Below are 16,559 nucleotides of genomic sequence, written 5' to 3' on the forward strand. Positions count from 1 at the left end.
GAATTAATCTCAAAACTGGCAAAACCATGTCATAAATAAATATAGAATTTAAGGTTTGAAGAACTATTTTTCATACTTTACTCAACAGCAGCAGTTTCTGATATAAATGTAATGGCTTTGTACAATGGTAACTGTTCTGCTGAGCATTACCTTTTTTCTGATTCATGCATTGATTTCACCCCACACTGCATCCCCCCAGGAATCCTTTTCACTGAAATCTTAGGAATTGATGTCAATACCTGAAAGGAATCAAATTTACGAAAAACCACTACAAAACATTCAAGCATTCCATTTATGAAACATATGCAACTATTTATAATTCATAATAATAGTTAATGCCAACAGGTGCAAATCTTAGGTGCATTGTAAAGCAATTTGTTATAAAAAAATGTTTCAAAAATAATATATTTCATCTATTTAGCAATTGGCTAAATCATAAGTGAAACATTTACTGTTTGTGCTAATGAAAAAATTATTGTAATGTATTTTTACTCCGTATTTTATGACTTAAATCAATACAAAAGACAATTCATTTAAGTTTATCATAACACGCATAATTGTCAGCGAACGTAGCATCATACCAGAAATGACATCATTGAAATTGGTTCTCAACCCTGCTTGATACTGAAGTGAGAGTGGGATAAAATATTGAAGCAAAGAAAATATCAAACAGTTATCTTAATGTTTGAAACAAAGAAAAATATTTCGCTAAAAAATCTGTGTAAATCATTATAAAAATATGATAAACATCATTCCAGTTTAGCAATACACTTTTAATAAATTTTAAATGGATCCATATATTTGAAGAGCAAGCACTATTGCATCGTATCGATTCATTTGTCAACAGGTTAAGCTTGAATGTGGCCGATGATAATATTTACCATTTCTTCCAATGCATCAAGGTGTATAGTCTTGAAGCTGTTCCTGGTTTGCCTCATCTCCGTTCCTTCCAGCTGGGCCTCTTTCAATTGCTCTGTAATTTTACAAATAATCACTTATGTCATATTATTTATTTTTGCGAAGTAAACAAAATACATAATATTATATAAAATCAATATGAAGTAACACATTTACAGAGCAAAACTAACTTTCAGAATTTTTTTTTTAAAGATACATAATAAAAAAACCCCGAATATATAAAGAATGCATTTATACACTATTGTACTAGTTGACTTGTTAGTAGATGAGTTTCTTTTCATGCCATTGTTAATTTTGATACTTTTCTGTGAATTTTTTTTTTATTTGTATACTTTAGGGAGATTGTCTAATTTCGGTCCAATTTCCAGTAAATAAGAAACACAGAAAGTCCAATGCAACCAAAATACCCTGGTGTTTTTCATTCAAAATTTTACAAACTGACTGCTGTACATGATGAAATATGTTGAAAACTTAATATTCAATACGACATATCACCTGTTATGTTACTTCTTTTACTTTAGTACCTTCATATCTGTCCATTTCTTCTTTACATCATGGGCTCGGCCATTCCCCTGATACTGTTCACCCTGCAATATATTAACCAATTTTATTAATTGAATGTGAACATATCAATCATGAGCATTTTGCGAGCGTGAAAGGAATATGTAAATACATTATATAATTAGGCCCTGGGCTCTCGCCCATGCGTGCCTTTATTTAATTTTAATAAAAAACTGAGATTTTCTGCAAAATCAATAATACTATTTTTTAGCACAATACAATGGGTTATGACGCAGTGAATAGAGGGTTAAACTTACAATCCATGATTTTCCAGAGAATAATGTTTGTGTATGTACTCTGTTGAAGTCTGGTTCTGTGTATCGCACTGGGGGGTCTTGCTTCCCTTCGCGCGGGTTCCTACTCCCAGCCAATCAGAAACCGTAGCGCTGCAGCCAGCCAATCGGGATCCTGCTCGCAGCGCCCCAACAGCCCGGACAATATCATACCCACGTGATCACATCACTGAAGTGTTTTTGGGTGGCCTGGTTCCCTTAGTCCTAAATACCTTTATTACTAAACTTGAACCCTTTCATTATTTATACGAAAAGCTACAGAAACAAGCTCAGTAGCAAAAAGTTTAAACATAAACCCGGTTTAATTGCACTGGGTAAACGCCAAAGACATAGAACATAAAATAACAAACAAGAAACATGGAAAAACAGCACAAAACTCCACAAACGGCACGGTGCATACATATTATAAATAAAAAAACTATGTGTGTTTATCAAGGATTGTTAGGTACCGCCTTGGAACGGTCAGTAAAATGTAAATTTACTGAGGGTTTAAACCAGTTTAAGTGTTCAAACCTCACTCTTATCCCAACAATCCTAAATAAAGAAAAAAACTTAAAAGAAAAATCTTATCAAAGTATGCATTAACTTAAGGAAACTTAAAACTAAACAAATAATAATAAACTTAATGTTAATCCCCAAGTACTTCTATGATTAGTGGTCCAAACTCTATCAGCAGACGAAGGAATACAATTCAGAGCACCTCATGCACAAACGTTTCAAAGATACGATTCAGTCATTGTTTGAAACTATGAACATCACACACAGTCTGCCTTATAAAATAAAAGGTTTAAAACTGTGTGATCATAGAGTTTCATAATAAAAAGCATCAGTGTACTAAAACTGGTAACAAATAAAGAAAACATAATTAATAAAAGCGACATGTTTTAGCTAATCGTTTCTTCCAAATGATTTGAAAATGTAAATATTTGAAGAAAATGAAGACACATGCCAAAACACTCCAAGTCAGCCAAATAAGGTTTTAAAGATAACATGAATTAGCAAAATCTTCATAAAATCAAAGTCAACCCAACAAAAACACTCTATTATTGCGCTTCTTGCTCTCTCATTTCCGGAACACGTTCATTGTGCTCCATGACATACATTGAAGAGAGAGCAAGCGCATCTCTAAAAACCCTTCCTAACAGTCGGCTGGGTTACATACCACTTGAGACAAAAGCACCGTCATAACACTTTCCCAAACTTTATAAATAAAATACCAGATATTGTTGTAAGAGTTGACCAACGTAAAATTAACCCTTTTTAACCAAGTGCCGACAAGTTGCATATTTGAAGAAAACTGGACTTAACCCTGGATTACCACCTCGAACCTTACCAAGTGATAACCTGGTGACTAACTGTGGTAACCCCTTTAATAATGATAACGCTGTGGTGACACCTTAATATATTAGTACATATTGTAACCCCCTAAGTCTTAAGTATATGTTGTGACCCTTAAATCATAATTAACTGGGAATATTAAAGAATGTCAGAGATAAATTTCTTGTACCGGTTAGCTTTCAACTTCTGTATTGTTTTAGCAGTAACAAATACCACTATTGTTCCAGTGATGATTAAAATTACCATTCGTTGGAGATGAGAGTATGCAATGGTAATAAATACCATACCTTAGGAACATGATGGAGTGATGGACGAAATATCCTATCTCTGGAACATTCAATTTTGATTACTTCATCTCTATTATGTTAATAGGGTGTTAAATAAATATCTATTTTCTTTCCCTTTTTACAAGCCCCCCTCCCCGCAAAAACGTAATAGTTTTAGTGTTTTCTTAGTTCTAAATTTAGTTCAGACCTTTTTTCTTCTTTTCAGAGGAAAACGACATTATTTATATTTTGACAGTGTCAGCTTTTACGGTTACGTAAAAGTGACAGTTCTATTTATGCAGATTACACATATTAATTTAAATACCTCCTTTTGAAGAGCTCGCTTTAAATGCGCACGCATACGATTATCGTACGGTTACGACATACTGATATACTTGCGACACGTTTGATAAGACGCACGTAGCTAAAATCGTAAACCTGTCGTACGCACTTACGATACGATTTTCCGCACGATCGTTGATTATACCACCCCATCGCTTTAACGAAGGAACGAACATCTTAAATATCATTAACCATATGTTAAGTTTAAATCTACTTTATTGGAAAGAACAAAATGTTTTCTTTTCTAGTAGTATTTACACTGCTATAATACAAAAAAGATATTAGGGCAAAAATGCCTTGTTTAGATTAAATATGTTTACGCAAATATGAATCGCTTACCTTTACAGTCCGAAACATTAATTGACCCTATTCCCTCAGTGGTGGTGCCTTTTGGACAGAACTTGCACGATTCCTGACCCTTTTCGTCCTGGTATTGCCCGGTTGGACACATGGTAACATATTGTCCGTCGGAAAACATTCCCATTGGAGATTCCGCTGCAATTACCAAGAAACTAAATTAAGATATATTTTACAGAGTACTAATAACATAGATAGAACGATAATGATAAAACAATTGAATCTCAAGGGACAAGCCAAATTCCAAGTCTGTTTAACAATAATTGTAAACAGTACTCGCTAGATTTGCGGAGACTTATGCGGCTATAAGATTTATAAATTGTTGGTTATGCAAACAACATTTTATTACCACAGAATACTTCTAACGGAGCTGTTCCCTTTGGACACAATACGTGAGGAGATGTTGTGAGTCCTGTGGCAACTGTATGGCTTTGATTGTCTATTGTAACTTGGAAAAAGTCTACCGACTCGTTTACTAATTTCTGCGCAGTTTTCTCGAGCTCAACGTTTTGCTTGATAAAATCTATTAGCTTTGATGATGGTTCTGTAAATAAGGTACAGTTATTAATGAATGCGTATACCTTAAAATATATCATTAAGAATTAGATTACTTGAACTAGCTTACCCGATGTATTTTTCATCACGTCAGCGATATTGAAACTGTCGTTAGACATCGGTCCAGAAGACTTCATCAGGATCACAAGAGAAATTCCGTTTCTCTTTGACCGTCCTTTACTCATAGCCGTGCACTCTTTTGCTTTCATTTCAGCAATACACTGACCAGATTTTACACAGTCCATCTGAGACAGTTTGGGTGTCATTTCCAATTTTACCCTTTCTATGTTCTCTTTATTGCAAGGAATGGTGTCATAATGTCCGTCAAAAATTGCCCCCGTTTGGGATGGACGTTTAAGCTCTGTAGAGTAGCAACACAATTTCAATAATATAATGATTTTAACATTTTTATTCAGGGATTGACTGTAGCGATGGAGATTAGTCTTATATAGCATGTAATGCGCCATGCGATTGCCAGTTCTATTCAATATTTTGACAAGATCTTAATATAAATGACTATTGTAATCTGCTGTTACGATGCAGAGACAATGATATGGATATTTCGCAAGATCTTCGTTCTATAATTGAGGTTGATTTAAAAACAAAATGCATACTTAGGTAGAAAAGAGTCTCACTAATCCTTCTTTATGTTTACAAGTATTATCTATATTTCTTTTCATGACCGAATTAAAAGTTTACCTGAACAAGATTGTAAGCGACCTGTTGGGTTGTTTTTGTTTTCGTGATTCCACTTGTAACCTGTAGCAAGTCCACACTCATACACGGGCAGCGGAGGATCAACAAAGAAAAGACCTTGCAAGTAAAACGAATGTTTGCAATAGTTATCATGTGATTTTAATGTTGTTCCCAACTGATTTTGATCGATTTACCATTAATCTGATTAAATATTCTTTCGTATTTTTGTTCACCTCTTTAATACACACAGTCTTGTTGCAATGCATGTCAGTTTTATGCTTTCTACATATTCAACCTCCAAGCTTTAAAATAATGAAATTCATAAACCTGTTATGTTTCGGTTTCCTCAAAAGAGTTTTGCAATGTGGATAGCTCTGAATATATTGACTATAAATCGAGAATAATAGGTTTGGGCCGTGGATGGAGTAAGTTTATCTGGCAAGGCGGAGTAATTTATCGGGTGAGCCGAAGGCGATCCTGTTACTTTGTTCATTAAAATACGATCAATTTCTTTAAAATGATCAAGTATCATTTTTAAATAGGGAACAACTGTTTTCCCTGTTGACATCGGCACAATAGGTACCCATGTTTAAATGTGACATAAAAATAGTTCTCAAATCTGTTTACATGTATCAGTCGCCAAACATTATCTAATCATGTTACAATTATTCCTCAAGTAGCAGACTTCACAGTTCAAGATCACAAGTGTTTCAAAACAATCGCCAAATGTGATATGGTTCTTATTCATGTCGATGTTAAAGACTAAAGTGCTGGATGTTCAGAACTACACCGACAAAGAGAGAATTCATTTATGTTATAAGTGCGATTTTGTTATTCACTACAGAAATGGAATTAACTATCAATTAATGATGTACATTTTCAGCTTTAGAAGGTGGGGTAAGTGCAAATGTAGATTTTCTGGCCGATTTTCTTTGCCAGTTTCATTATCATGCAGCGTGTTGGAACTTTCTGGGCGAGCGATTGTTGAGGTCGGTTATTGGCGGAATATTGATTAGATTATTAAAGTATTATTGTGCCTTTCATCTAACATTTCAGATTAGAAAAAGAAGTCCGTTTTCGCGGTCACATCATCAACTGACTGTAGATAAACATCTTGTAGTCAACTATCCTTATATACTGAAATTTACCCGGTTTCTTTTTACTGTACCGATTTGTATGCAAGTGACAGAATAAACAATGCATATAGGTCATGCGTAAGTAAAACGTACCAGGCCTGCAACCAATTGTACAGCTTTGTACTTCCAGAGACTCATTGCATTGTATGGAGACCCCTATTGAGCGTCTCAAACGTCTGCAACCTTTAATTAAACAACGAATAATATTTCCGAACCAAACATGCTTGTTAATTGTTGCTTATTTCAACAAAAACTGGTGTGTCTCACGACAAAAGAGATCATTTGAAAACCTTGTATTTACTTGGGCATTTATCAATGTTGCACATCTCTGTTTGAGTGCTATTTCCCTCGCATGGCTTCCCTTCCGGGTCCGGCTTGGGGCTGTCACATGTTCGGGACCTCGTCATGAAGCCCCCTCCACACGTGACCGAACAAGCCGTATACCCGGACCAAGCCGACCAGTTTCCATTTACTATAAACAAGGTGAAAGGTAAAACCATTTGTGCAATATGTAGTGTATATGTATTATATATTATGAAAATAAAATACGCACGCTCTAAAGTGTATGGATGTCATTTTGTAAACACGCACATGACATAACCTTGAATCTGCACATGTATTATACACGTGCGAAATAAGACCAAAGGTATACATATTCATTGCCCAAATATTTCTATAAGCATAACTGGCGTTCATATTACACGGACCACAAGTGTATGTTCCTGTCGTTCCTGCACTATGAAAAACAACGAAGAAAAAGATATTTCCTTACTTTTATCTCTTCTGACCTATACCGACATACTTAAATGTAGATATGCTGAACTAAACTCGAAATACACTAACAATTGATTAAATTAAATTATGATTGCAACTATGATCAATTAAGGCAACACAATTTCGATTTGAAATATATAAAACATTTATCAAAAGCTTCATCCCCAATTTCACGAAACTTCCTAAGCTTAATAGGCTTAAGTAGCTTATTTGATTTCGACAAAACACATACTTAAATGTGATTCTGATAAATAAAATATGGTTTATTGTGATAACCAATACAGTAATTCCTGTTTAAATTCTTTTAACTCTTATTGAAGTTGATATTACGCGTATTAAAGACAAAGGTTGTTTATGTTGAATGCTATCGGTAATGAGGTTATCAAAAACTTGAATTTTGGATGGTTAGGGTTTGAATATTTGTTTTATTTCATGTCAAAATAATCGCATCAACCTATACATTGTACTCATTTCTTTTGTTTATGAAAAAGATAAACTTTCCCTGGATGTTTAAACACATTACCGAACATAATGACCATACCAAATTGTTTTTTGACTAAGTAAACATATAGAAAACAAACAAATGTAAATAATTAACATTTTAAACCCGGATTTAGCAAATGATTAAACTTTATTTCGTAATTTCCAGTTAATGCGTAACCGGACAGGTCATCAATATTTATATTTAAAAATAAAAATAACAACATTATTGTTCTTAATAACATTTCAAATTTTCCGTCGGTACCTTAGCTTACTTAATCAATAGTTTCTTGTAAGTGCAACATTGATTTCCCCGACAGGAACACTGATTATTGTAAAACGCATTCAATACAGAGTACAGTATATTAATATGAGTCACCAAAATAAAAAAAAGATATGCCAGTAAAGCCGTGTTTTCCCGACCACGAGTATCTGTGATTTTTATTTGTTTTTCTCTCTTAAAATCAGCGTGTTATAAAATATGTAATGACAGTTTCATACTGTATTACAATTCTGCTGCCAATGTGTTCCAATCATTACATAGTGTGTTAGACGTTTGGTTCAGTAAATATGGAACACATATCGGGGACATTTGTCAGAGAAGCGCTTCGAGCCAGTTTGACATGGACATTTATGATCGAATGTACGCTCCAAAAAGAGTTTCACTCCTTAAGTATATGCACAATATATTTGGTGGGGTTTTATATCATTACTCCCAGCAGACAAATTCTCATACGCAAAGGCTCATTTGTGAAACGCATAATGAATTGTGAATTGTTTGAAATATTAAAGACATTGTTTAATTACAGAACACTTATATTGGTTACCAGCTTTTTGTTCACAGATCTGTCCGTAAAAGCCAAAAGGGCATATGCACGTGTAATTACTGACGTCATTTCGGCACGTTGCACCATTCTTGCATTCACTATCGCCACAAAAGTTCGGTGGAATCTCACATTGTTTCCCAGTAAAACCACCACTACAAGATTGTAAACATTCATATGATGAGGATATTCATCAGAGTATACACACTTGAACTTGTAAGAGTACGTTTAAGGTTTAAGTAGATGATCCATTTTAATAAAAATAATAAGACAGTAGTTGAAAGGATCTCACTGATACGTACGTGAACACATTGGCTTGCTTACCTACAGAAACATTTGAACCCTCCAATCTGATTTTGGCATTCAAATCGTCCACAGGGCGAGCTATTGCATTCGTTGATTGCTGTGAATTAAAGTTCATAATGATTATATTTAACATTTCATAAACGATGTGTTATAGCACCACAATGAAACTTACAACTTACCCTTAGCATTTCGTCTCACTTTAAACAAAAACATAACAGTGATAGGAAGCTTAATTTCAATACTGGCATAGCAACAATTGCCATAAATACAGTTGGTGTTCATGTGGTTAAATATGTTATTATTTAACAGGGAAGTTAACATTTTATTGCATTTATTTCCTTAAGTAAAACATTTATAATACGAATCCATGACATTGAATTAAAAAACGTGCACAAATAGGATGCGTACGTCAAACAAGAAATGACTCATAAGCGGGCATAAATCTCGAAAACAAACATCAAGGAGATTTTTTAGATGATTATCAACTTATATTTTTATTAATTAACAATCAAACTTCATTTAAAAAACCCCCCACCAAAACGGCAAAAGAATCATTACCGTCGCACATTGATGGAATGATGAACTTAGCACCTGTCTGGCCAGCCAAGTCATCAATGGTGATTATTGCTGATGAAATATTCGAACCGCAAGTGCTGGCTAAAATGCTCATCTCCGTGGTAGTTGTTTGTCGATCAAATACAAAGAATTCAGACAATTGTGATTCTGTAAAGGAAAGCATGTGTAAACATCTGAACAAGTAGATTTAAAATCTACCTTTGACAAAATCTCGTTCTGATATAACTGACTTGAAAAGGGAATTCTGCTTTAGCCGGTGCAAAATGGCGCTGATTATTTTCTACTTTTCGTTAAGCCCCTGTGAAATACAACTTACGTTTTATGAGTGATACTTATCTTACAAAGGTTCAACAGAATAGACTATAGGTTTTGGAGGCGTTGATTTGAAAGTTGCGTTGTTACGTGCACATATAAAAGACGTGTTGGACGACTGTCTTGAGTTAGTTTGATGTCAAAGTAAAATCGTAAAATATTAATTCAGTCGTAGGATAAACTCAAGATAGTCGATTAACGGACAAGCGATTTTGAATATTTTATTTGTAAGACGGTCTAAGGTTTTACGTAGCACAAATGTAGGCACTCCCTACGATTAGGACGGTCTCAGTTGGCTCAAACATAGATCACAATCCTTAGGTGTATCGCTACACAGTTGTATGACGTTGCCTATGAAATGGGATTGAGGTCAAGAATAACCTATGAGGCTGAACATATTTTGGAGCACAATCATAACGATGAGGGTCTATGACAACATTAGCCGTCGCTCAATATCATCAAATACGAATTATGACACACCCACGGTTATCATCCGAATGTTTTCAATTTATGTCGTAGACCTTGTGAAAACCATTTGCACGACTTTGCATTAGGTGCTCTGAATTGTATTCCATCGTCTGCAGATAGAGTTAGGATCCCTTATCATTGAAGTATTTGGGGTTTACCTATAAGTTTATTATTATTTGTTGTATTATTAAGGTTCCTCAAGTTAATGCATACTTTGATAAGATTTAACTTTTACGTTTTTTCTTTATTAAGGATTGTTGGGATAAGAGTGAGGTTTGTTCACGTAAACTGGTTTTTACATTTTACTGACCTTTTCAAGGCGGCACCGAACAATCCTTGATAAACATACCTAGTTATTTTACATATAAAGTATGCATGCATTGTGCTGTTTGCGGAGTTTTGTGCTGTTTTTCCATGCTTCTTGTTTGTGATTTTTTTTGTTTTGGTGATTTTGTGTTCTATGTTTTACCAGTGCCATTAAACCGTGTTTATGTTTAAACTTTTTGCTAATGAGCTTGTTTCTGTAGTTTTTCACATAAATATTCATACTCTACTTAAAACATTGCCTACCTCCGATAAATTGTATGGTAGGGAAATTATTCAAATGGCTGAAATCATAAAAGTCTGTTTGATTGCAAATTTCTTTCCCGTTAATAAAAACCTCCAATTTCAAAGGCTGTATGACAATTCCAACATGAGTCCACGAGAGCCTTTTTAAATGTTGACTGGAGGTACATATTGCTTTGCTGTAAAGAAAAAAAGGTATTTTTGTAAACGTAGTAATTTAAACAATTATCTGTCATAATTATCTTATTCTGTCAATATTTTCCTTTTCATACCTACAGATGTATAGGTTTGTAATTATGGTTTTCCTGTTTAGCATAATGCCATATCGTTATTGACAAACGCGTCCCGAATTCGATTGTCGGCACGAGCGTATATTTAAATTTAATTAATGGAATGAAATAACCGAAATTGTTATCTTATTTCATGTCATGTTTCGCACGTTTTGATAGATTTGTACGCAGTGAATTCTCTAGTATCGTAATTATGTATTATAGCATATATAAGTAATACAATTATTTTTTATGTCCGTTGTAAAAAATAATACGTTACAAGTCATACATTATGTAAAGGCAATGTGTATTTCAGATAGATGTTATACCTACCCTTTCATCTTGACTTGTGGCTGTTGACTAAAGTCAATTGTAATGTTCTCCATTCTATTCAAACCCGCAATTACCATTTGTTGTTCTTGGGGAACGTTTTTGCGAAACATTGTCCAAATTGTAACTGTAATATCGCTCGATGATGTATTGACACCAAGAGATATATCAGCATTTTCCGGTGTTTTAACATCATATTCTAAAACATTAATCACAAATATGAAAACATGTCAAAAATGCTTAAAGGGATGGATCAGTTATCGATCACGTGAGTTCCGAAATGACGCTTACCCTTTATAGATATGTAATAATAATGATAATAAGGATAACAAGTGTATAAGTATTGCCTGTGCAGTTTGTTATCGCTGTTCCACCTTCGGACCTAGTCCTTGTACCAGACGGACAAGCATTACATGAAGTAGCCAGTGAAGACGGCTGGAAGTAGCTACTTGGGCACTTTGCGCACGGAGCAAGACCGGTAGGTGAATAGTGCCCGGGAAGGCAAAACGCTGTAAAAAAAAAGCACATGTTAATGACGTATTCAAACACAAGTATATTGAACGTTGATATGAAATTTTTATGCTCGAATTTAACATTTATATTAAATTTGTAAAAAACAAACCTCTGCAATCCGATATTTTAGTGGAACCAATAGATGTTGTGTTTGTTAGGTGTGGACAAACTTTACATGCAATACTATTTGACGTATCTTGATAACTTCCAAACGCACAATCCTCGCATCTGGCCGATCGAGTAGACATGAACTGTCCAACTGTGCAACCGACTGTTAAAAGAAGCATTAATAAAAATAATAAACGATACATAAAGCCAACGAACTGTACTGGGTAGCCTGCAAGTGAAAATGTGCATTTCACGATTCAAGTCTCATAGTCTTAACTACAAGGAGATTTTAATTAGACTAGAAATATTACCGAAACGATGCATATAATACCAATAATTCCGCAATCATAATAAATTATAAGAATAATTGTTTAAGCGTTTTATTAAAGCAAAAAATCATGTCATGCAGAAACAATTTTTTTCTTGCAAACTTAAATTTTATAGAAACAATAATACAACAGGTCGGATAGTGGACAATCGTTACAGCTATCACAGTGAAAACAGCTTCTGGAAATTAGATAATACCGCAAGATCCCGTTGTTCGTCGACCAACCATACCAATAACACATTTTAACTGCGCGTAGCCAAATGCGAATGAATCGCTTTTCACGTGCAACCCTGGCAGATTAAAATCACCGTTGTCCACAGCATTTTGCATTACATCAGCCATTTGATAGAGTAATTTCGCTGTATCATCAAACGCATCTGATTCACTTGTCCCAGAAGGAACATTAAATGGTAATTCAAACTCGAAATTAACTATGTATGCGAGATTTGCAGCTGATCGTGGATGGATATCGCGTTTCCTGCGTGATGTTGCTGGTCCACATGTAACATCGACAAACTTCGCTTGGCAATAGGGATTATGTCGGCAAAACTCAGGAAATTTCGAAGAGTTTAATGCTTTAACAAAGTTTTCCTGTATTTTGAGAAGGTTTGTATCTGACTTGTTGCATCTATCGGTATAGTAATAAAATTCCGAAGCCAAATTCATGTGATGTGCTTTGGTTTTAACTGGAAAAAAAGCATTATTCTTACCGCCATCAATACAACATTCAATTTCACTAATTGTAAAACCAGCGAAGCACATATATAAAACGATTTTCTTCTTAACGGATATGTATATACAATACATTATATGATAAGATATGAAGAATGCAATCGTAACAGTTTCTGGTTAATACATTTTCTTGTCAAAATCTAAAAAAGATATGTTTAAATCTGAATCATTGAAATGTAATTTTAAAACAAGAAAAGGAATTGTTTGTTATACTTTTCAATGATTTTGACATCTGATTAAGAGAAAGCACTCGCACAATTTGAATGTTAAGCTTGATGAGGAAAACCACTATTTCATAATCTTTTATAGATAAATTATTTTTAAGTAATACTGAACCGAAACTACATGTATGTATCATTTACCATTGCAATTTGGTACATAACTCGAAGGCCTCCATTTTCCTGTTGATGTGCCACACACAAACTGACTATCAATACTTGCGGGGACATCAAAACCTTCCTGGCATTGCATTATGCACATCTGCCCGTATGCCCAACCACTGCAGCTAATTGATCCGTTGAGAGGCTCCCGCAATTTATTGCAGTTAGTTTCTACAAAGAGTTTTGTAACATATAAAACATGTGAATATAATAAGCTGATATTTTGTCATGGCAACATCTTGAGTAAAAAGTAATTTTTTGTAAGATAAGACAATTAAAGATCATTCAAAACCTAAAGTTGTGACAAGAGTGACGAATACCCCCGAAAGTCGCCTGGATAAAGGAATGGCAAAGAATTTTTTTGAGATGAGGCCTCTGAACTAATTGTAAACTTGTATTTGCATTGATCAGGCTTAACCAAAGTGTATTGTTTAATCAAAATCCATTGAGTAATTTAGAAGTTGATTGCTGACAAAATAAATGAAGGTTTTTAATTGTGGTGCAGTGCACAAGCTTACTTAGCGATCATTCAATGTAAGTTATCGAGTTATGCTGAGACAAAAGTTTTATTGAACGGAAGTAGTTAAAAGAGCAGCATATATGTCCGTGAAATGCAATCAAGCCTCCTTGTTTGAACTGAATGTACTTGGTTCTTCTAAGACCTTTATTTAAAGTGGCTAACAGATGGCCTTTATGTATTCTATTAAAAATGTGAGCTACTGAAAAAAAGATAAAAATATGTTTCTGGATGACCTCGAACCGCTACCTCGAAACCCTCGAAAGATTTGTAGTCCTGTGCTTAGCAACGTAGACTAAAACAATAAAATTGAAGAGTTTCAAGTGGAGGTTTTCATTAATTTAATCCCATCAATAGTTATGACCCGTTTGTAGTCCTGTGCTTAACAACAAAAGCGAATTCATATAAAATGAAAGGTTAAAATGTATTTAATCACTGTTTCATTAAATAATATATAAGCTTCTGTAAAGACGTAAACTTCTGAAAGAAAAAGAGAAACAGAAAGGACAATTCTGGTTGGATTCGAACCACTACAATGAAATCCTCAAAAGATGAGTAGTCATGTGCTTAACAACAAAGTAAAAGTAAAGCTAAAGTATTCAAATTGAAGAGTTTCAAGTTGAGGTTTTTATTAGGGATGTGGTAGCTTAAAATACATGATAGGGCATGGTGCTTGGTCACTCCACTTCCTCTCATTGGCATTTATCTATATACAGTTTAATCCCATCAATGTTTTAAAGATATGCTTCGGAAAAGAACACTGTAATAAGCATAGCGTTATACATTTTGTACAATGCACTTCCCCTCACTATGTTTTATAATCGTATGAGGTTTAATTAAATTTCATATAGTAGTTTTCAAGTTATCCCCCGGACAAGGAAAACTGCAAAGGACCGACCGACGACCGACCGACGATCCACAGGGTGACCAATACACACCCGCAGACTTTGTTTGTCGGGGTTATATGATATTATGTCCAGTAATGCCGTAGGACTTTTATTTGTTAGAGAGAGAGAGAGAGAGAGAGAGAGAGAGAGAGAGAGAGTGTGTGTGAGAGAGAGAGAGAGATTTATTTGATGAAATGTACTTATAGAATATGTTTTATATAAGAATAAATGTATTTGTTTATTAGTAAAGTAGGTGCATAATTATCGTAGATAACAAGTTGACACGTGCTATTAAGAAGCGCAAAATATACTAAGCGGAACGTTATAGTAGAAAATCAATACATGAGTATACGGAGCTAAAAGAAAAATCAGAATTTATAAGATCAGAAACACACCACGTAAGAGTAACCTTTGGTTAACTAGTGTATTGTTGTAAACATCAGTATGCATGTAATGTTAAATATAGTTCAAGAAAGACTAACGTGTAAACAGAATCATCGTCGTCAAATGGACATGCTTTCGAAAGATCAATTTTCGTATTGAGATCATTAGTAAATGAACACAAGCTAAGTCTTAACTTGAATGAGGTATCAGGGTACGTTTGAATTTAAAGTGTCCAAAATGTAATTTATTTAACTGATTAACCGAGTGGACATACTTTAGAGTAATGAAGTTCATGCTCGGTTGGAGGAAGGAATTGAATAAGTTTAGTACACCGAGGTTTTTCAATGCAGACACGGGAAATCTATGGAAGTTCCACTGGAGTGTTGTGAACGAATATTATTTTCTATTTTGAATATTAAAACTGAAATTAAAATACGCCTCCTGTCCCAAGTGACCAAATGTTTCAGACACAGTCGTAGAATTATAAACCCTTGTCTGTGAACATCATATTTTAGATTGATCATGAAAAATGCCTGAATTCCTTGTAGTTTCTAGTATGGTTTTCAAGGCTGTGGAAATTTAGGACATTTTCCGCACCCCTCTGTTTTAAAGCCTAAAGATTATGAAAAATGAGTTGGGCATTTTGGTTGCTCTTGCGAAAAGAAAATATTTAAGATGGCGCCCATGTTGGCCATTTCAGTAATAAAAGTATATTCGAATAAAGCTATCTTTATTAAACAACTTAGAGCAAATAAACACATGGATATTACTTCTCTCATAGTGTACTTCAAAATGACATACAGTCTTAGCTACTACAAGGTAGGTCATTTCAAGGTCAATTTAAAAAAGAAACACCTAAAATTTGATTTTTCCTGTTTACTTTTCTTCTTTTATAATTTATTTATGTTTAGTTTGTGTAAAACAGTGGTGGCGGAATTGTAAATTTCTTCATTTAAAACAATATTTCCGGATATAGCTTTGTTTTTGAAACGTCATTGTTTTATACTATAAAAGCATGCCAAAGGTTGTCGCAAAATGCCATAAACGCTGCTAAAATTACACCGACCAGTTAACGCAGTGCGAAGTATCTATTTTATAATATGCTTTATGTTGACATATTTATCTGACCTCACCCATGACAAGTTCAAGCTCATTTCAGCCATTTCAAGGTCACGGTCATTTCAAAATCAAAATAAAAAATAATCAGAATAATGCTTTATCCTGTATCCTTTTTCATTTGAATTTTGATTTACGTTAAGGATATGTCTAAAGGCGTTGACAGAGTTGTAAAATATTTGTACCCTCAATTAAAACAATAGTTTAGGGTGTAGCTTATTGTCTG

The 16,559-nt window shown here is 34.2% G+C and overlaps 2 protein-coding genes across 2 annotated transcripts in view; one reads left to right on the forward strand and one right to left on the reverse strand.

Annotated features, from left to right (window-relative positions):
• LOC128229999 (uncharacterized) overlaps window positions 1-16,559 on the forward strand; it is a 140,680-nt gene that overhangs the window by 40,436 nt on the left and 83,685 nt on the right. The window lies entirely within an intron of this gene.
• Window positions 1-16,559, reverse strand: part of LOC128230022 (sushi, von Willebrand factor type A, EGF and pentraxin domain-containing protein 1-like) — a 31,211-nt gene that overhangs the window by 3,961 nt on the left and 10,691 nt on the right. The window contains exons 10-28 of the mRNA XM_052942003.1: window positions 13,412-13,600; window positions 12,515-13,003; window positions 11,991-12,152; window positions 11,716-11,877; window positions 11,372-11,567; window positions 10,773-10,948; window positions 9,405-9,569; window positions 8,865-8,943; window positions 8,544-8,695; window positions 6,764-6,934; window positions 6,556-6,645; window positions 5,330-5,443; window positions 4,701-4,991; window positions 4,425-4,619; window positions 1,737-4,213; window positions 1,443-1,505; window positions 882-973; window positions 582-624; window positions 151-239 (exon numbers count right to left, since the gene is read on the reverse strand). Of these exons, the coding sequence (XP_052797963.1) occupies window positions 4,035-4,213; window positions 4,425-4,619; window positions 4,701-4,991; window positions 5,330-5,443; window positions 6,556-6,645; window positions 6,764-6,934; window positions 8,544-8,695; window positions 8,865-8,943; window positions 9,405-9,569; window positions 10,773-10,948; window positions 11,372-11,567; window positions 11,716-11,877; window positions 11,991-12,152; window positions 12,515-13,003; window positions 13,412-13,600 (2,810 nt within the window). The 3' untranslated portion in view covers window positions 151-239; window positions 582-624; window positions 882-973; window positions 1,443-1,505; window positions 1,737-4,034. The remainder of the gene's footprint in view (window positions 1-150; window positions 240-581; window positions 625-881; window positions 974-1,442; window positions 1,506-1,736; window positions 4,214-4,424; window positions 4,620-4,700; window positions 4,992-5,329; window positions 5,444-6,555; window positions 6,646-6,763; window positions 6,935-8,543; window positions 8,696-8,864; window positions 8,944-9,404; window positions 9,570-10,772; window positions 10,949-11,371; window positions 11,568-11,715; window positions 11,878-11,990; window positions 12,153-12,514; window positions 13,004-13,411; window positions 13,601-16,559) is intronic.

The sequence above is a fragment of the Mya arenaria genome, chromosome 1 (assembly GCF_026914265.1).
Source record: "Mya arenaria isolate MELC-2E11 chromosome 1, ASM2691426v1".
Taxonomy (NCBI): domain Eukaryota; kingdom Metazoa; phylum Mollusca; class Bivalvia; order Myida; family Myidae; genus Mya; species Mya arenaria.